Source organism: Eumetopias jubatus, unplaced genomic scaffold, assembly GCF_037043125.1.
Source record: "Eumetopias jubatus isolate StellerSeaLion01/CBP00866 unplaced genomic scaffold, mEumJub1_p1.0 scaffold_5, whole genome shotgun sequence".
In the NCBI taxonomy this organism is placed as follows: Eukaryota; Metazoa; Chordata; class Mammalia; order Carnivora; family Otariidae; genus Eumetopias; species Eumetopias jubatus.
This window is the reverse complement of record NW_028274811.1, coordinates 69,088,414-69,110,193: the sequence shown is the minus strand read 5'-3', so window position 1 is coordinate 69,110,193 and position 21,780 is coordinate 69,088,414. Positions and strand designations below refer to the sequence as shown.

At 33.9% G+C, this 21,780-nt stretch overlaps 1 protein-coding gene and 1 pseudogene across 2 annotated transcripts; one reads left to right on the top strand and one right to left on the bottom strand.

Moving 5' to 3' along the window:
* Window positions 1-3,409: 3,409 nt before the first annotated feature.
* Window positions 3,410-3,512, bottom strand: LOC114199984 (U6atac minor spliceosomal RNA; annotated as a pseudogene).
* Window positions 3,513-3,928: 416 nt separating this feature from the next.
* On the top strand, window positions 3,929-21,231 carry CETN3 (centrin 3). Of its 2 annotated transcripts, none has more exons than XM_028091937.2 (5): window positions 3,929-4,061; window positions 5,884-6,019; window positions 7,619-7,733; window positions 13,670-13,861; window positions 20,990-21,231. In XM_028091937.2, the coding sequence occupies exons 1-5, from the start codon at window positions 4,045-4,047 to the stop codon at window positions 21,031-21,033; spliced, it is 504 nt and encodes a 167-aa protein (XP_027947738.1). In that variant the 5' UTR covers window positions 3,929-4,044; the 3' UTR covers window positions 21,034-21,231. The 2 variants fall into 2 exon arrangements, with proteins under 2 accessions (XP_027947738.1, XP_087879511.1); XM_088023385.1 differs by lacking the exon at window positions 20,990-21,231 and adding an exon at window positions 15,825-18,603.
* Window positions 21,232-21,780: the final 549 nt, after the last annotated feature.

The following is a 21,780-nucleotide window of genomic DNA, read 5'->3' as shown; positions in this document are numbered from 1 at the left end:
ATCTGTCTCATTTGTCAACAGGCTTCCATGTCTCTTTTGATCTTTCAGATATTTTTTTTAAATACCTCTCTGTTTACAGCTTTCCAAATCACTTTAGTATTAGAAATTATTTCTCAACTATTGTTTTATTAAGGATTCAGGAGGAAGACTAAACAAATACTAATACTACTATCTTCTTAAACCACAAGTTCTATCTACTTTTGGCTCTAGCTCTGGATTTACTATTTTGATTACAATAGTAGCAAATACATTTTAATCTCCTATAGAGCAATTTTTATATTACTATTCTTTTTCACCACTTTGTACCTTATTTTATGCAATTATTCTTAAAATGATAGTTAGAACAATTTTTATTACATTCAAGAAAAAAATGGGGGATGCCTGGGTGCTCAGGCTGTTAAACGTCTGCCTTCAGCTTAGGTCATTATCTCAAAATCCTAGGATCAAGCCCTGAGTTGGGCTCCCTGCCTAGAGGGGAGTGTGCTTCTCCCTTTCCCTCTGCCCTCATCCCTACCACTCATATACACATGCTTGCTCTCTCAAATAAAATCTTAAAAAATTTTTTTAAAAAAGGAGAATTTTCATTTTGATATTAAATTTACAGATAAATCTAGGGTATAGTCAGCATTTTTACAATACTGAATCTTCCCATCTAGGAGAATAGCTTGTCAATTTATTCAAATATCATGTCCTTTAGTAAAATGTTGTGATTTTCTACCTTCTGATCCTATACATTTCCTTTTAAGTTTACTTGTAGGAATTTCATATTGCTGTTATTATTTTAGCTTATAATTGCTTGTTGATTTTGCAAATTTTTCTGAAAATCAGCTACTTTACTGAATTCTTTTTTCAGTTCTAATAGTCTGATACTCGGATTTTTCCAGGTAATCATATTATCCACACATGTTAATTTTATGTATCACCTCTTTTTCTTGTTTTAGTACATCATTGATTAGAATTTCAGAGACAGTGTTGATAACTATTTTAATGGTGTTTGTGGCAGAGCTGCAAATCCCCTATCTTATCTTTAGTAATAGATGATCTGACCCCAAGTTTTAGCGGGGCACAGTTTTTCAGCTAGAGATTTCTTTTTCCAGCCTCCCTCGTAGCAAGGAGTGGATAAGTCACTAATTTTCACTACTATGCAGAAGTGATACACACACTTTCCTGTCATTCCTTTAGCAGGATATCCTGCTGAAAGCATTTTAAACATTTAAAAATCTATTCTACCCAAATTATTTGCCCACCAAACCCATTCTTCAAGAAATGACCATAAACATCCACAAAATTCTAGTGTTGCAGGTACCAGGTTTAAGAAATACTAGCACTTTTTTCTTTTTTTTTATGGAGGTTTCTTTTTTCTTTTCTTTTTTAAAGATTTTTTTTTTTTATTTATTTGACAGACAGACAGACACAGAGAGAGCACAAGCAGGGGGAGCAGCAGAGGGAGTGGGAGAAGCAGGCTCTCCACTCGTCAGGGAGCCCAATGCGGGGCTTGATCTCAGGACCCTGGGATCACGACCTGAGCAGAAGGCAGACATTTAATGACTGAGCCACCCAGGCACCCCAACACTAGCATTTTTCAAATATGCTGTTCAAGTTAAAAATGTACCTTCTACATCTGGTTTATTAATATACACTTTATTAGAAATGGACTTTGAATATTTTCCAGTGCCTTTTCAGATACTGAGCTTATCTCCTTAACCCAGAATTATGATTAATACAGATTTGTATTCTGAACTATCTTTGGATTTTAAACATAAACTCTATTTGGTTATACTGAAATGTTCAAGACAATACCAAATTGATTTTGCAAACATCTAAAATGTTTGCACATATATTCACTAATGAACATAAAATACGAGCCAGGCACATAGAAGGGTGAGCAACATGCACACTCTCCTCATGGAGCATACAGTGATTTTAAATGTTTTTTTTAGGATTTTAAATGCTTTTAATGTTTTCTGTGCTAGCTTTACATTAGCTAGAACGTTTAAAAAGTTCTCCATCATGCTTTGAGTTTAAAGGACAAGAATTAGCTCCTCAGGAATTTTTATGAATTCAAAGTTGTTTTTTTTTTCTTTTAGTAATCTCCACAGCCAACGTGGGGCTTGAACCCATGACCCCAAGATCAAGAGTTGCCTGCTCCTCATGAATTTTTAACTCACCCGTAACTCTGAGTGGGCTGGATGACTTTTTATTTTATGGCATGGAATTCTGGCATCATCCTACTGTTCAGTCCTATCTATAGTTATCGACCTAATTCAGTTTTCTATCTTTTTTCAGTCATCTGTTTCCTTTGGAAAGTGATTATTTCATTTTGATATTACTATTTATTAGCAGCATGAAGTTGTATGAAGTGTTTTAGTAATTTTTAAAGCTTTTTGTACTTTTTAAAATTAAGTTCTATGCCCAATATGGGGCTTGAACTCATAACCTAGAGATCAAGAGTTGCATGCTCTACAGACTGAGCCAGCCAGACACCCCAACCTCTCTTTTAAACTACCAACAACCTTATTAGTGGCAATATTCCCTTTTCCTTTTTGACTTAAAAGTGATTTATAAAAGTACTTTAAAAGGGTAAGTTTTCTAATTTTGTTTTTTGGGGGGCTATCCTTGGACTTCTCTAATTTTTAGACTTACACCATCATACGTTTTACTTGTCCAAATTTTGCTCATCCTTCTAAGCCTAACATATAGGCCAAATGCTTTAAGAAGATTTTCTTCTGTCCTATTGTGTTTTATCCCTTCCTTAAACTTATTGTGTGTGTGTGTGTGTATGCATCTCCCTTATACATATACAATAGTGTTTATTTATCTTCCCCCTTTCCCTGCCCGACACCCACATTCAGGCTATTTTATTCCTTTATAAGGTTTACAGCTTAGTTCAGTGCTTTGTGGGTTTTCACAGCAAGATTCCATTCAATGCAACAAATATTTATTGAGCACCTATGCATCAGGCATTGTATTAGGCACTAGGAACATTGTTAAATGAAAGATATAATCCTGCACCTCAAGAAAGCCTAGTAGGAATGATGAACAAGTAAACAAATTAATTACCCAAATAAACTTCAAGAACTTAGTTTGCAACTTCAGATAACATAATGTATGTAAGCAGCTCACAACACTAGAAAATAAAGGACATAAGAGAACAAATCCATTCAAGGAGGAAGAGGTGAGATAAAGGACGGTTAAGTACCGCTTCACCGTAAATAGCTTAATAATTCAACCCCCTAATTATACAAATATAATCTACATCCCCTGCCTTAGAATCACCGGGACAGTTTGTAAGGAAAAAAAGAATGCAGATTCATACCTACTAAAATCAAAATGGGAGAAAGATACATTTAAATCTGCGTTTTAAACAAACACCCTATGTACTCAGGCCATCCAAGGTTTTAGAACATAGCGAAGAAGGTGGCATGCCTTAACCGTAAGAGTGTTGACACGCCCGAGGGCCTCTTCCATCCTTGTCAAGGGGAGTGCTAACCTTCTCTCCTTTCATACAACATAGCGAAGCCAAATTTGGCAGGCCTCATTCCCCAGCTACTCCCTCCTTCTAGCTGAGGAGGCTAACCCCGCGACCCGTGCCTCTTCTCCCTTCCTTCCTTTCCCTCGGAGTTGTCCGTCTTGTCTCCGGTCATTCTCCACAGGCTACAGGCCTCCTTGCGTGAGGCGAGATGCAGCCACCTACCGCCCAGTCTATCACGCAAATACCCAGACCCTCGCTCCGCAAAGGATTCGGGGAAACCGCAACAGGCCAATCTAAAGGGCAGGAGGAGGGGCAGCAGAAGAACCGGGAAGAGCGGTTTCTTTGATTGACGCGAAATACGCCCAATGAGAGCAGAGGACTAGTGACGCTTCCGTCTCAATGGCCAGGACGTTAGCAATGTTAACCAATCCGGCTCAGAAGTGTCTACCTTGTGGGAGGTCCTTGAGGCTGCGGAGGTCGCGAGTGTCTGTTGAACGGCTTGTGGAAGTCGTGCTGCCTTGGGTAGGGCGTTAAAGTCGTTCTTGAGAGGAACGTCTCTGTCCGAAGAGAAAATGAGTTTAGCTCTGAGGTCGGTAATGAGGAGGCCGCAATGCTCTCCACACCCCGCAGCGGGCCCCAGGGCGGGTGTGTATGGAAGGGAGGTAGTTGGGGCCGAGGCGAGGAAGGGGATGTAGTTTGGGACGAGGGAGAGGAGCCTCGGCCAGCCTTCCCGGGCCCAGACCCCTCACCCTGGGGGCCGAGGTGTCTCGCAGGTGATGAGTCCCGTGCATTTCTGCTGAGGTAGTTACGTTTAGCAGCGCGTCGGGCTTTGCACCACCAAAAAGAGGGGTTAATTTAGATGCGAGGAGGGAGTGAAATATCGCGATGTTTCTTCTCGCGGTGTTTCTGCGAGAAATTAGGCCAAGGAGCCTCCATCCCTTCATTCAGCTCCGCCTTCCTGGTCCACAGCCCCACCTCAGCTGCTCTAATGCCATCATACTTAACTATAAATTTTGCAAATAACGTAAAACCCCTCCTTGATCTTATCCTGGGTCCTTGTTTTAAGGTGTAACCTAAATGACTTTAACTGGTAATCTCTCTCTAAGGTTTTTCAAGTTTTTTGAGTTTCTTTACCTTTAATTCAATACCAGTCTCTAACTCCCTGTCTCTTGCCCTAGCGCCATGTAGACGTTTCACCTTAAAAATAAGTAGTTACACCTCTCCAAACAGCTGCATCGTTTGGCTGAGAGATTGCTTGCCTGGAATCAGTTGTAGGTCTGTGGTGGACTTCGCCGTCCAGAGAAAATGACCCCGGGAATGTCCAAGCTTGTGTGAAGTCAGGTTTCTTGTGAAAGAAAGATTTTCCTCAGCTTTATTTATTATACCTTTTCTGATCACTCTCTAATCATCTCTTGCCTTTGTTGTAGATTTTTAGAGAGCAAAACACGAGCAAATAGATAACGTTTTATTAAAATCAACCAAGCTTTACATTTTAAAGTTTTATGAAATTGTTTGTTTCAAAACGGAGTGTTTTTATACAGATGTTGCAGCCCCATTTGAAATTTTGGAACACTAAGATCAGTATCTCTTAAGACATTTCTGGCTTTGTAAATAAAATTTCCTTAAAAAAAAATACCCAGGGTTTATGAGAAACAATCTAAATTTACAGGTGAGATTTACAAAACCATTGACTCTTCACTTTATATTATAGAAAATTAGCACAAATATACTTTCTTGGCATTTAATCTTTATGGTTTAGTCTATATTTAGACTTCAGTATTTTGGCTGATTTGTTAATATCAGTGGAAGAAATTATAAATAAAGTGCCAAACTTAGAAATATGTAATCTAAATCACTTTTAACTTACAATGCCAAAAACTTTGTAAGTTGTTAAATGATATGCTTTTTTGGGTAGTAATTTTGATAACTTATAAATGCTATCAAAAGTAAACCAAATATATAGTGATCATCAATTATGAATTTTCCTCTGATTTTTTTTAATACTATGTTGTAGAGTAATGTGAATAGTTATATGAGTGCTTTGGTTTTTAGTTGGGATTTCTATCATGAAAGTAATGTTTTTTTATTCACAGTTCTTATTTCTTCCACATTAATATCATTGAGAATAAATACGAAGTCAGAAGGAAAGAAAGTTAGGTCCTCATTTCTTTTAATAACCTGTAACACTTTTCAGTTTTGGAAAGTGCAAATTTATAGCGGCTTAGACTATGGAGTGATCAAAGCTTTGATTCATGTAAGGAAAATTCATTTTTCTCCCAAGTACTTCCTTTGTAGAAATTTTAAAAAGTATTCATTGGTTAATTTTTTTTGTTGCATTTTGGAATCTTAATCATCTGGATGCATTGGAGAATAGGATTAAAGTAGACTGAATAGACTTTTTCTTTTCATAGAAATGAGCTTGTAGTAGACAAAACAAAGAGGAAAAAAAGAAGAGAACTCTCTGAAGAACAGAAACAAGAAATTAAAGATGCTTTTGAACTATTTGACACAGACAAAGATGAAGCAATAGATTATCATGAATTAAAGGTAATAGGGTACTTCAAAATGTCTATTTTTCTGTTAAAATTATTTGCATTTTTGATAGTTGGTTACAATACATTTCTAAAGTATTTTAACTAAACTGCTTGTGGAAATATGAAACCATATTAGATGTTCGCAGTTAAATGCTATAATAAAATTGAATAATACTCTTAATATCTTTTTACTTTCCTTTCACATTGTAAAGTGAATAGTATTTTAAATATAAAAATACATTACTGTGGAGGGCCTTATTTTTCATTCACATAAAAGTAACTCATATTATAGGATTTAAACAGTTCTTACTGTATTCTTCTTCCCACTGTTGGGGTTTTTTGTTTTTGGGTTTTTTTTTTGGTGACTCTCTTTTCACATTGTGAGAGTGTTATTTCTCTTTTAATTTGGACATGTTAGTAATACATTCTTTACATACCTTCTCTGGTGCAAACAATGTAAGTGATGTCTGATGTCGACACATGCTAATGGGGGAAAACTGTCAACCCTAGGGCCTAGAATTATTTATAAAGTTGCAAGAGTTTGTTTAGGGTAGTACAGATCTCACACTCAGCACAATAAGAAAGGCAACATTTTGGTAGCTCTTTAGCTCTCTTTTTCCACTGCCTTTTTTTTTTTTTCCAGTTATCCAGTTTTGATCAGTTCTTCCTTTATAATGTCTCTTCCATTTGTTAACCATTGTTATTATCTTGGTTTAGGATCTTATTTCATACCTGGATCTTCCTAAATGGTTTCTCCATTTCTAGTTCACTCTATATACTACCGTTAGGTTCATCTTTCTGAGATTCTTTCCTCATATTGTTCATTGTTCATAAACCTTTAGTGGCTCCTCATTGTACACTGCATAAAGTTCAGATTCCTTTTTTTTGATTGCTCCCCACACTTTTACTACTACGTACTTTTCTCATTTGCTAACTGCTTGTTTCCATCTGAGCTCTTCCTATTCAGGTAAGGTAAGCTGCTCTGTTCACTGTCCTTAAGCCTATATATTATGGTATCTGTTTTAAAGCCAGTCATCATTTTCTCAATGCTCTTCTACTTTATTTTGTCCATACATCAGAGAACAAATGGAACCTTTCCAAGTAAGACTTCTTTAATCAGTATCATGTCTCTCTTGTTAATAGTAACAAGATCTCTTCTTTCTTTAAACTCAGGGGCCTGGACTATTTATACTTAATAACTAATCATGTAGAGTCTCAGGATAACTCTTATTTTAATTCTTTTAATCTCTTCTGTTGTATAAATTTTTAGTATTTATACTATGCCTTTTTTTTCATTTTGGTGGTTAATCGTTTGAGAACAAATAACTTGTTAAAATGATCTGTATAGTAAGTCAATCCATTGTATATTGTATTTTATAAATAATTGGTTTGTCCTATAAAAAAGGATATATAAATGAAAAAATTGCTGTTTAATTTCAGTAGTAGAGAAAAACTATCACTTTGATTTTTTTAGAGACATTAAACATGCAAAATAATTAAATGTTTTATTAATGTGCTGACATCCCTAAGTTGTAAAAATTTATTTAAGAATTGGAAGTCACTTCTTTCGAAAGAGTGGTTTATAATTTGCTTTTCCCTTTTAATCCAAAAGGTGGCAATGAGAGCTTTGGGGTTTGATGTTAAAAAAGCTGATGTACTGAAGATTCTTAAAGATTATGACAGAGAAGCCACAGGGAAAATCACCTTTGAAGATTTTAATGAAGTTGGTGTGTATTTTAATAAAGGTCTTTGTAATTAGCATTTGTTAGGAAATTATCCGTTAATATTAGTATTTTTTTAATTCTCTGGAATTTTGTTATTGAACATTGCTGTATAAGGTATATATTATATGGGGGTTTGGGGGCACTCTTTTTACTTATTTTAAAGAAAAAAAATAAGATTTACAGCTTCATTATGGGATTTATCATTTTGTCTTTTGTCCTGAAGATTCTAATCAAGGAACTATTATGTAGCTTTTTGTGGAAAGATGTCTTCCTAAGTAACCTGTATTTATATTATGTGATAAAACTAAACGGGTGATCAAAAAACTATTTTCTCAGAGTAAAACAAAATGCGGTATCCTTTTGTTTGGAAAATATTTCCTAAGACCATTCTGCTGTGTGATTTTTGTTGGCAGAGTGGGAGAAGAGAAAACCTGTAGCATTTGGTATCTTTGACTGTAGATGAAGTGCATGCCTTTAGGTTGACAAAGCTTATGAGGGGCTACATATTCTGTATGACTTGATCTCAGTTAATAAAGTCATCTGTTTAAAGTTGAGGGTCGGGAGAGGATTGTAGTAAAGGAGGCATTTGGCAAACTCAAGCAGGAGAAAACATTTTAGAACAACAGACTAAGCATACTGTGTCATGAGCTTAATATTGAATTTTCATATAGTTGATTATAGTGAATTAGTTACAGCGTATATCAGGCTTTTTTAGAATAGAAGATTCTGGAAGGCAAGGACTTTGCTATTATGATTTAAATATATCGCATAGAATATCATACACAGAATGTACATATATTCATAACGTGCTTTTTAAGATGAAATTTTCTAAAGCAGTAATACCACCTTATATACGTCATGATATAAGCATATCATAGAGTTACTTTTAGTATTTAAAAAATTTGGGGACAAATCCAGTTACACAAAACCTTTGTGTGAATATTCAGAAAGAAGCAATATAGAAAGCAAAAAGAAAGGGCAGTTTGGAAAAGATACATTCATATCATTAAATCATTGGTTTTATTTTTTTAATCAGAAAACTCAAAAGGTGAGGAAGAGGGAAATTAAAGGATAAACCTAAAAGAGAAAGAAAGCATGACACAGAAGATCCCCACCTTGTAAACTAGGAAATAACTGTTTAGAAAGGCAGCTCATCCCTTTGGGGAGAATATTGTGTTGTTTTCTTCTAATCTGTAGATTTATTTACTTGAGGAGAGGGAGGGAGCCATCTTTATTTTTTTAGTTTTTCAGTATTGAAGCTCTTCTATAGTTTATGATAAGTTGGACTAATCCAAGTTCTTATTTAGATTAATGGGTGTTAAGGATATAGTGGCAATGATACTGTTAGGAAAGAGCTACAATTCAGGCACATTTGGTACAATGTAGTGGTTTAGCATGGACATTTTGGAACCAGATTGCCTGGGTTCATATCTTGGTTTTGCCACTTACTAGCTGTTTAACTTGGTCATTTTGCTTGTCTGTGTCTCATTTGCAGATATAAAATGGGGATAGTTGTACTGTCTTGTGGGTTCTTGGGAGGAATAAATAAGTTAATATGTAAAATGCTTACTAGAAGGGGGCCTGGCTATAGAAAGTACTATTAGGTATTTGTTATTATTACTTTAAAAAATTGTCTTTGTTTCACTTTGTTTTAATGCCTAGTAATGATTGTGTATGCATCACTGGAACATAAAAAGTACGGTTTTCTGATTACTTTTTTTTCATAGTTGCAGGCTATTTTAGGCATTATATCATCATTAATAATTTTATGCAACACATTATTTCATCTTAAGTAAATACAATTTTAAAATTGTGATTTTACTAGCAGTTGAAGCCAGAGTTCCATGCCATCTTCACCTTTTCCTGATCCTCCATCTTTTCTGTGTTATTAACAGAGCACTTATACTGGATTCTTTCCAGAATAAATGGCCATGACTAAACTGCTCTGACTTTCAAAGATCAAACCTTTGACCAGCTTAGATACTTTAGCTATCCTCAGTACCAGTAGTCAAAAATGTATTACTGTTTAGAAATCAGTCAAGAACTATGTATTCTTTCCATTTGTTAATTATTTTTCAATAATAACTGAGCACAGATGAATGTATATTTTATACTTTGGAACAAATAACTCCAAACCAGAACATTTGAGTCTTAGTTTTATGTATTATCTGTTACTACTGAAGGATATTTTTCTGCAGATATTTCTGGATGTAGTCTAACACTGAACCAGAGGTTTTCCAATGTTAGAAAAAAATATTAAAATATCTTTCATGTAAGTTAAGAATCTAGACAGCTTGAGGTTAGTCAGTAGTAACAAAGATGTTTTAGGAATTGCTCCTTTAAGACCAAGATAAGTCACATGTTTGTACTCCCTCTTTTATTGGCACAAATGAATTATTCCATTGCCTATTTAGAATAGAATATTCTATTACTGTTTTTGCTTTGCTTATTTAACAAATATTTGCTGAATTTTTTGGCATTAGGTACTTTGCGTTGAGGGAGGGGAATTAAAAGTTACTAAAAGGTTCTTTCAAGGAGCTTACCATTTAAGTGTAGGTAATAACAAGCTATAGTGTTCTGTGGTAAATTATAATTTTGTTTAGAGCAGAAGTTGGCAAACTACAGCCCTTAGGCCAAATTCAGCTGTTGCTTCCACACTGCCTCATCTTTCATGCTGCCTTTGTGCTGTCATGGCAGAGGAAGTAGTTTAGTCAGAGACCTTATACCCTCCACAAAGCCAAAAATATTTGCTGTCTGGCCTTTAACAAAAACAAAGAGAATTGTCAATTGCTGGTCTAGAGCAATTGAAGAAGACTTTGCAGAGGGGATTTTTAATTTAGACCTTTGGGGATGTGAATAGGATTTCCTCCTAAAGAGAAAATTGTGGGAACGAGTAGAGAAAGACATTGCAGGCAGAGAAAACAGCAACAACAAAGAGTGATATAGTAGAAGTATAGTATGTTTGGGAAACCAGGTAGTCTCCTGTTGTCGAGGTTAGGGAAATGCAAAAATAGGTTTGGGCCAAATGCGTAGTCTTGCATCATGTATAGTGCTTGGACTTTAGTTAGCAGGTGATCATTTTCAGTTTCTGAGGAGGAGAAGATATATTTTAGAAAGGTTACTTTATTGAGAGTATTAAAGATGGGTTGGAGGGAAGAGAGACTGCAGACAGGAAAAAAACAGACTTCTATTATGCTGAGGGTGGTGAGAATGAAAAGAGATATATTTAAGAGTGAAAAAGGTAGTGTCCTCAGTACTCTGGGAATTAATCACTGGTTAGGTTTATAGGATTGAAAATGTTCAGACTTCAAATATGGGAGATTATCTGTTAATGGTGCTGTTATCTTTTTTGAGGTGGGGCATCAGCAACTATCTTAGGAGTTTGGGTTCCAAAATGTTGAGTTTAAAGTAACTTTTTTTTTTTAAAGATTTTATTTATTTATTTATTTGAGAGAGAGAGAAGAGGAACAGCATGAGAGGGGAGAGGGTCAGAGGGAGAAGCAGGCTCCCTGCTGAGCTGGGAGCCCGATGTGGGACTCGATCCCAGGACTCCGGGATCATGACCTGAGCCGAAGGCAGTTGCTTAACCAACTGAGCCACCCAGGCTCCCTAAAGTAACTTTTATTTTTGGATAGAAACCCCCAAAAGACAATGAGAAATACAGTTGAAGCTATATTTCTAACAGTACTTTTAATGATTTTTGATAAACTTTTAATGTGATGTTTTTTAATGTGCTGTGTTCTTAACTGATTTTTATAATGTGTAAGGTCTAACTATTTTGAGGAAGTATATTTCTGGTAGTATGATTTTTTGAAAATATAATTACATGGACAGAAATTTGTGAGTTAGATTGAACCCACCTTAACTGTCTGTATGTTAGTTGACTTATTTTCATTGGGAAAAAAGTATATTTCTTATAATTCTACTTTGTGGAATAGGAATAGAGCATGAAGGCATGGAGGAGAGTCACCATAAAGTTACAAAGCTGTAGTTGTCCAAAATGATGGGTATTTATAATTCTCAAGAAAAGTTGTATTCTAAGGCAAAGTATTGATAAAAGATTATATATACACATAAGTCTGAAGTAACTAACACAATTAAAGCACTAGTGGGACTAGTGCTTTAAGAATTTATACATCTTGGAGCCCCATCTGTTCCCCACATCACCCTGTTGCTTCTTTAAGTACATTAATACTTTCAGCAAGCTGCTTTTTTGGTTCACCTGTCATGTAAATTATTTAATTGGTGAAGAAAATTTCTTAACACTTTTTTTTTTCCTTGTCCTGCTTTTTTGTTGGGACTAAATTCAAAATAAGTTGAGTATGAGCCATAGAGTTAAGCATGGTATTTTATTTTGGTGTTATGGCTGTATATATGCCAACTCCTTTTGATTGAATATTTATGAGCTTTGGTGATTTGCATACTTATAGTAATATACTTCAATTAGTTACTTGAAAGACTTTTTGGGTACGATTAATGGATAATAGAAAACTACTAAATATGTATGTAGATGTTTTAATATTAGCTTAAATAGGTGCTTATCCTAAAAGCTTACTCAAACCAAAAATGATGACATTACAGCACAACAATAATAATTTTTTGTGGGCTTGAATTGTATTTCTCTTTTTGGGTGCATTGAACATTCCAGTACTTTCCATCTACAAACATTTGCGCAAGTTTTTAATGATTCTGTAAACCTCACCAGGACTGAGTTATTTTTAATGGCACAGTGAAGTCATAAATAATTTTTTGTAGTGGTAGACTAGCATGTGGAATTACTTCAGAGATGTTTACTTAGATATTTTCAGAATTTGATCTAGTAACTTAAAAAAATTTATACCACAGATTTTTACTTTAATTTATGTTATTGTGGCTATTGAATAAAGACTGCAAATATTGAAAATACTGTTTACTATTGTTATATATTATTACATTTAGCCTATTAAAATATATAATTTATATTGAGGTCTGATATTTCTCACTTTTAATTTTAGTTGTCTGAGAGTTAGTATCTTGCTGAACAAAGTGGGCATGACTTTAGAGAGATCTTTCCAGAACTTTTCTTTTTTTTGGTGGGGGGTATGGAAGCTTTCTTACTGTAATCATGTTCAGTCCTTTTGGTAACTGCTTTTCATATTTTGGAAAACCAAGAGTTCCCTCAAATCATGAAGATACCAGCAGAATTTTCATGTCTGACATTGTGTCTTTAACAATGATGGCAGTGCATTTTATTAATTTGTCATGATTTTTATGTCTTTAAACTAGATTTAATTTGAGGAACAATAATGTCACTATTAAGTTTAGACATCAGACATCTTTTATCTAATTAGTCTTTTTTTTTTAAAGATTTTATTTATTTATTTGAGAGAGAATGAGAGAGAGAAAGCACGAGAGGGAAGAGGGTCAGAGGGAGAAGCAGACTCCCCGCTGAGCAGGGACCCCGATGTGGGACTCGATCCCGGGACTCCAGGATCATGACCTGAGCCGAAGGCAGTCGCTCAACTAACTGAGCCACCCAGGCACCCTCTAATTAGTCTTAATTGTTTTGTTGGTATATCATATCTACAACTAAGTTACAAACTCCTAGACTTTTGTGTTTGCTGTCAGTGGAGCCTAGTACAATTCTTGACAATAGTAGACCTTAAATAAATATGGTATATAATCCTTTTTATTTTGCCTCTGTGTGAGATAGTTTTGCATACTCTTACAATGGGGTGAATTGTTGATAACAAAGATTAAATTTTAAAATATTGATTTGATTTTTGTAATTCCAGGTTTATCATTTGGGTTTTGGGGCTCTGATTTGGCAGTTTATTATCAAACTAAATGTTGAAAGATTCACAACTTTAATTCTCATCTAACACTTGTTGATTTCACAGATGGATGCATTTGTGATTGTAAAGTGTTTTTAAAAATTTTTAACTTTCTTTTAACTATAGTGACAGACTGGATATTGGAAAGAGATCCACATGAAGAAATATTAAAGGCATTTAAACTATTTGATGATGATGATTCAGGTAAAATAAGCTTGAGGAATTTGCGACGTGTTGCCAGAGAATTGGGTGAAAACATGAGTGATGAAGAACTTCGGGCTATGATAGAAGAATTTGATAAAGATGGTGATGGAGAAAGTAAGTTTTGAGTAAAACACATATTCCAGGTATTAGTCCTAATGTGTGCATACAGTAAATTTTTCTAAAATCAAATGATTTTCAAGACCCTTTGCAGACTCTCTCTCTTTGGTATAATTGTTCATCCTGTCACGGGCTTTTTGCATAAACATTTCACATAATTTAATTCAGAATGATGCAGACCTTTAAAACCAACTATACTGTTTGTAACGTGACGTTCCACACTTCCAAGAAGGTACTTTACTTTTCTTTGAGGATGAAGAATCACCAAAATTTCAGCTACTCAGTAAAATATCAGCTTTTATTGCTTTCTTCCTTAACCTACGTGTACTTCTAAACTGTAACTAAGTTCTATTGGTTCTACCCTTTAAATGTTTTGAATCTTTTTTTTATATCTTTATTTACGGCTGCTGCCCTAGTTCAGGCCCTAATTTCTTTGTAGGAATGTTATCATAGCCTCATTCATTATTTCCTTGAATGCCTGCTGGATACCGTGCCTTGTGTGCTAACTGGTGCTACACAATGAAGAAGGCAGATGTGGTCTCTTTAGCTTCCTAATTGCCCTCTATGCCTGTGAGCCTCTACCCTCTAATTTAGTCTGTTGACAACATTCTTTTCCTAAAAGTACAAGTTTTATGATGTCATTCCCCTCTTCAAATGCTGAATGATTCTTCGGTGCCTACAGAATAAATATCAAAGCTTTCTAAGATATGTTCTGCCCTAACTATCTAGTTTAGGTCTTCCACTTTTCTGCTTTAACCTTCACCTCCCATACATACATACCTTGTCCAAATACACTATCCTGAAAACACTTTTTTATGCTGTGCCTTTTTCATCATGCCATTCCTTAAAGTCCTAGAATGTTCTAATTGCCAGTTTCTGTCTAATATGTTAGTCTTTCTCTCTGGTACATTTTTTTTTTTTTAAGATTTTATTTATTTGTGAGAGAATGAGAGCAGAAGCAGGGAGGGGGCAAAGGGAGAAGCAGACTCCCCTGCTGAGCAGGGAGCCTGATGCGGGGCTCAATCCCAGGACCACAGGATCATAACTTGAGCTGAAGGCAGATGCTTATCTGATCGAGGCACCCCTGTGCCCCTCTCTGGTACATTTTAAACTCCATCTTTTTCTCAGAAGCCTTCCCTAGTGGTCTCTGATGAATTATGAGACTTCCATTTAGAGGAACAAAATATTTTGACATTTTTATACAATGCCTTCTGTTAGTTACATACATGTGTATCTCTCCAGTATATTGTAAGTGCCTTAAGAGCAGTATGGAATCATAGTGTGAAAGGCCTAAGGCTTTGGAATCATACAGATCTGGATTCGAATTGAATCTCTACCACTTACGTAGTTGCTGTGTAATCTTGTGCAAGTTTTCAATGTTTTCTGAGTCTTGGTTTCCCATTTATTAAAATGAGAAGGGAGATACCTTCCAGGATGGTTGTAAGTATTAAAGGAAGATATTTGAAGGTGCTTAGCATTAAATGGAAACTTGTGTTCCTTTTTTTGTATCTTTACTTATCTTTATATTCCCCTGCATTTTCTTGAACATGAGTGATCTGATGTTTATTGACTTAAAGCCCTAAGCAGGAGTGTGTGTTACAGTAGATATATGTTGATACAGTATCAACTATACATATGTACATAAATACATACATAATATATATATTACTGGAAATACTGGCATGCTTTAATAAGGAGGTAAGACAGTAGCAACTAGCTGTTAAGGTTTGTAGATTGTCCTTTAGAATTGTGCATTATTATACTTTCTCATATTTATGTAAATATTATTTGAACATTATGAAACTTTTTAATACTAGTTCTTTGAAGGGATTTATTTATATTTTAAAACAAAGATCATTAAAACTTGAGGAAATTTAAATGATTTCTTGAGCTCTCACTCTGATATTTGGATTTAGTATCTACTGCCTTCATATTTTAAAAATTTTTGTGTCTTCCCCAGCTGTTGGCTGTTACCCCAGACTAGCTTTAAAGCAGCTCCGTTCTGTAAGGGTACTATCTTCAATGGCATAGAGAATCTTGATATGTCTATTTCTTAAGTCTTTAGTAATGGCTACTACATGTGTCAAAAGATAGTTATTTTCTTTCCTGTACTAGGCACATACAAGTTAGATTTTCGTTATTAGCTTCATTTGACACTAGAAGAAAATGTCAATTAGGAAGCTGCCTCTTAAATTCAAACTTGATGTAAAACTTTGCCTAGAAAATGCGTCCATTTCTTACATCCCCTGTTAGTCTCCTCTGTTTGCTGCTTTTTAATCTCAGAGTTCATACCTGTGCTCCATTGCTTGAAGATTTTAGTGCATCCTTAAAACATTTCTTTGGTTCTCAATGCTTGTTTTATTTTAAGTCACCATACAACTGTTGCTTGAGCATTCTTCTGTCATTTATTCAAATGACTAATTAGGTAAGTAACATTTTTTCTATTTTTTCCAAGTGATTGATTACAAATAAAATACAGTGATACATAGTCTTTTATTGTTAAGATTTGTCTTTTTTTGTTGGGGGGAAGGGTATGTTCTTATTAAATTCACCTAATCTGGTAGTTTCCAATTTGGGATGTGAGTTTCTGGGGGTGGGGGACCTTCTGAAGTATTGCATGCAGTCTGGGTATATGCATCAAATATTGTCTATAGACATATGAATAATAGTATTGCACATGCATACATATACTGCTCTTACTTATATCTGTAAATGCTCTTGTGATTGATAAAAATACTTATTATCCAGAATTCATAGTAGCTCTTTGACATTATCTATTTCTCAAACAAGGCATGCTAAGTATAACTCCTACTATGCGAAGTCCAGGAAATTATTGTTGAAAAGCATTTTTCATATGCGGAAACAGTGAGAACTGTAATCCATTTAGTCTGGCTTTGGGTACTGTGTTTACTTATATGGGTCTCTGCAGCTGTATGAAAAACTGCCCATTTTTGAGAAAATACAAGTTACATTTTATAATAACTTGTTTATTTGAATTCTTTTGGCTGCAGTTTTGTTTGATATAACCTGTTTTCTTTGTATATGTTAAACTAGTAAAGATCATAGTACTTGCTGGTTTTTTTTGTGGACTTTAGTAATTCTGTTCTTTATGAATTTTTCACACTTTAATATTTAGGAGCAATGAAAAAAAATTTTTTTTAAAGATTTTATTTGTCAGAGAGAGAGAGTGCACAAGCAGGGGGATCAGAAGGCAGAGGGAGAAGCAGACTCCCCACTGAGCAAGGAGCCTGATGCGGAACTCAATCCCAGGACCCTGGGATCATGACATGAGCTGAAGGCAGTCGCCCAGCTGACTGAGCCACCCAGGCATCCCTGAAAAAAAATGTTTTTTAATTGTGTATATAGAATAATAAATATGGTAAAGGAGGAGTTAAAGAAAAAAGATAATAATGCATAATATAACTAGAGCTGTAGTAATGATATCAAAAGAATCCCTTCCCCATTATTGCTCCCAAGATATATACAACACAGTAAATCTTTTTAGAAAAATAAAAGCAACATTTAAAAACCCAAGTGTAAATAAAATCTTTTAAAAAGGTTGGGGGGGGTCTCCTGGGTGGCTCAGTCAGTTAAGCATCTGCCTTTAGCTCAGGTCATGATGCCGGGGTCCTGGGATTGAGCCCTGCAATGGGCTCCCTGGGAGTCTACTGCTCCCTCTCCCTCTGCCCCCAACCACCTGTGTGTGCCCACACATGCACACTCTCTCTCTCTAGCAAATAAAGCTTTAAAAAAAATAAAAACCCAAAGGGGAACATCTTTAAATAATGATGAGTATTAACACTTTTTAGTAGTTATAGTAGTTAATATGTTAGATTCTGTGTTTAGCATGTTACATTGTATAATTTTTCATAATTGCTTTTATGAAGTAAAACAATATTATCTCTATTAATGCACAGAATAGATGCATCTATATAAGTGAGGAAACTAAAGCTCAGAGATTAATAACCTGTCCCAACTTTTATCCCACTGTATTGCCTTTTAGGCTAAAAAGTAAAATACTAATTAGGTTTCTATGTTTATGGAGTTTTAAAAATTACATGCTATTATAATATAAAATAGTCAATACTCAGTATTCAATAAAATAGTCAACTGTCTCTTCAGATGCTAAAATTTGTGTCCCCCCCAAAGCCAGATGGTCTCTAAGGTACTTAATCTACCTAATTTCTCTACATTCTTATTTTTTCCCTTAATTTTATTTATTTATTTGGCGAGGCATGAGTGGTGGGGAGGGGCAGAGGGAGAGGGAGAAGCAGACTCCCCCTGAGCAGGGAGCCTGACTCGGGACTTAATCCCAGGACCCTGAGATATGACCTGAGCCTAAGGCAGATGCTTAACCAGCTGAGCCACCCAGGCGCCTCAATTTCTCTAAATTCTTTATTTAAAAGACATAATAAAATTTACCCTATGAAATGATTGATTTATGAAAATTTTGTTTAAAAAGGCAGTGTAGAGGAAAATGAAATGTTGTATTTCTTTGATTCAATGAATATTTTATCAGATGCTTATTTAAAGGTAGGCATTGTGCTACATTTATTAGGTATAGGAACTTGATATAAGATATTGATAGAGAAGGAAATGTACAATGGCATCGGATTTTCTTAATTTTCTGAAAGGCTCACTGGTACTAGAGGAGCTAATTTACTTTCCTTAGCCACTTTCTTCCCTTCAGCTTTCCACTTTTTTGGATTTAAGTATTCTGTTTTTAGGCTATGGAAATTATGGAATAGTTTAAAATATATTTAAATGCTATAATACTTTAAAGTGTTCATATGTAAATATAACAAAAATTAACTCTTGTGGTTTTGAAACTATATATGAAACTTAATTTTGAAATTTGAGTGTTGAAATTTTACAGATTGAGAGAAAAAATTTCTAGGTCTTTAAGGAACAAATCATACAAACCATATTTTCCAGATTTTGAGTAATTTAATCATAGCTCTATTCTATTAAAATAATTTATAGTCAAATTATTCTAAGGTTGCTTTCATTATGTTGTTTTTCTCAAAAATGTACTCTTATTTCTTGTTTTGGTCTAGACATCTCAGTTTAGATTGATTGAGTCAGAGGTTCTTAAATATAAGTGTATAATGATGAAATTGTTTAGATTTATATATTTTTTCTTTTTTAAACTGGGAGAGAGAGGGGTCATAGCACTCGTAACACGTTGAAACATGTTTTTACGTGCAAGAATTAAAGATCACTACTACAATTTGTAAGATTTCAAGTAATACAGGCTATATATTCTGTTCTACACTGTCAGTGTCTTGTAGATGTTTAATATTGAAATGCGTGGATTCATGGTTCATTATCAGCTCTGGACATCTCATTCTTCTTAACTCCTTAGAGCTTATTTTCACACTTTTTTTTTTAACTGTATTGCTGATGGTCTCCTACCTTAACTTTCTTTCCACCTCTTGTTAAACCAAATCCTATGTTTTTACTTTAAAGCCCAAGTCAAGATTTATTCTTACCTAAATTTTTCTCAGAAGTAAGGATTTTTCCCATTAAGATAGAATGTTTTTCAACACAGATAGGTGGTTTTATTTTAATAATAGATAATTTTTTGTGTTATACAGCAGTTATTCTCTGTTTCATTTACGAAATATGACTTACATAATTTATTAAAACTGGTTTTCTGTGTGGTTTCAGAAACCAGTATACTTTTTTCATTCCTGATGTACATATTTTATCTCAATGTTTTTTAATTGGTTAATTTTTGTCTAACTTTTCATTATGAATCTTCTCATAGAGGAGAAATGTTAGTACAGTGAACACCTTTATACCTTCTACCTAGATTCAGTAATTAACATTTTACTTTTTGCTTTGTCTATAGTGTATATTTTTATTCTGGATCATTTGAAAAATATATCATGAACATGACTTCCCTAACGTTTTTGTATGCATCTGCTAAGAATAAGGATATTATCTTTCATAATTGTGATACTATTGTCAATGCTAAGAAAACTAAAGATAATTTCATAATATCACCTAATATCTTCACTTTAGTTTCAAGATACTATAGAATAGGAACCCTGGTGTCTTGTTTATTGCCAGGTAGAAGCAAACTAAAAGATCATATCGTAGTTCAGTATTTTCAGATGAAGAAATTGAGACACAGAACTGTTCTTTACCAGAATGATGACTGGAATCCAGGTCTCTTTTTTCCTCATTACAGTGTTCTTGTTTTCATTATCAAAATGATCATTCATAACTTGTGCATTGAGTTTTGGAGCCCATAAAGTGACCTGTTTTACAAAGAGGAAGCATTTTTTTCTGAACATTTCTATTGATAATTTGTGTGTATTTGTTTATATTGATTTTAAAAATTATATTTAGTAAGATTATTACCTATTTATTTTTAGGTTGCTTTCTTAAAAATTGTATTTTATAAACTGGAAGTTCTTACTGAATTTTATTTATGGTTTTGGTGAACTAACAATTTGTCTTTATGAGTAATTCTTTCTACATTTACATCTATATATTATAACTCCTGTATTACCTTGTTAATTAAGATTAAATTTGAATCTTTTAAAATTATTTCTCTAGATATTTTTGAGGTCTAGTAACCTGGTTTCAACTTTTTTTTTTTAGTAGGCTTTTAAATGTATAAAAGTTCAAAAAACAATTTGACTTTTTAAAGAATTCTAGTGTATTTTCCTTTAGAATCCTAATATACATGCATGATAGATTTAATAAGTTTATTTATAAAGGAATGGTTTACCAAATGAACTAGGAGAATAAAGATTATAAAGAGGATTTAACCATTTAAGAAATTAAAAATGTCAAGCTTTAAAACTATTTGTGCAAGTGTATATAAATATTATGATTATGATGGATTTTTTGGAACTTAATGTCTTTCCCAGTAATTAATATTCTAGAATACTAATTTCTGTTGTTTATCACATGTTATGTATTTTTGTATTCATGAGGTTCTACTTAATAAACATGATCAACTTCCTATCAAAAAAGTAAGAGAAAAACACTATGTCTTGGTTTATTAACGATTTTGTATAATATAAAATTTAAAGATACTTAGTATAAAATACTAGTATTGTTCTGTGAAAAAATTTGTATTTCTGACTTACATTTTCTTTCTTACCACAGTAAATCAAGAGGAGTTCATTGCTATTATGACTGGTGACATTTAAAGAATTACAAGGATAAACACTAAGAATGTTGCAGTTATCATCTTATATTCTATTTTTGTGCCTGGAGCCATGTTAAAAAAAAAAAAAACAAACTTAGTTCTTTTTTTCCAAAAGGACCAAAAATAAGTGTCTTATGTATTCGTATTTTACTGCTGTCAAGTTTCTTTGTATAAACAGTATTGTTAGCACTCTAATAGTTTAGCTTTGTATTTATAATATAGCTTTTATATATATATATAAAGTTTAAAAAATTAAATCATGTGGTACACATTCTCTGAAAGTTTTTTATTTGGCATCAGTAGTCACTTTTGTTTTGATGCACATGTTATAGATATGCACATGTCATTAATGTTTATTTTAGTAGTATTTTAAAATATGGTAAATTTTCTGTTTTATAATTCCAAATATCTGTAAACACTCAATGGTCTTTTTCTTAAATCTTTTCTTTTTATACTACTAGTTTCAGAAACAAAAATTGAAATACAAATAGCAATAGAATAGCACATTTTTCCCTTACAAGTTTGACATTTTATGTTTCAGTACAAGATGATGACTCAATACAGGCATAATTCCTTTTTTAGGAGTCATGTCTTTCAGTTTGGAAGGAAAAAGTGTTGTGCATATAGACCCATTTATCCTCATGTATTATGTTCTATAGCATTTTTGGTGTCTTAACGTAAGTTATGACAGTTAAATTTGGATATTTCCCTCTTAAACTAATTGAGTACAGTTTGAATCATCTGATTT

Coding starts and splice junctions, on each gene's coding strand:
- CETN3 (XM_088023385.1), top strand. Junction 7,734..13,669: donor TGAAGATTTTAATGAAGTTG/GTGTGTATTTTA, acceptor TTTTAACTATAG/TGACAGACTGGATATTGGAA. Junction 13,862..15,824: donor TAAAGATGGTGATGGAGAAA/GTAAGTTTTGAG, acceptor TGTCTTCCCCAG/CTGTTGGCTGTTACCCCAGA.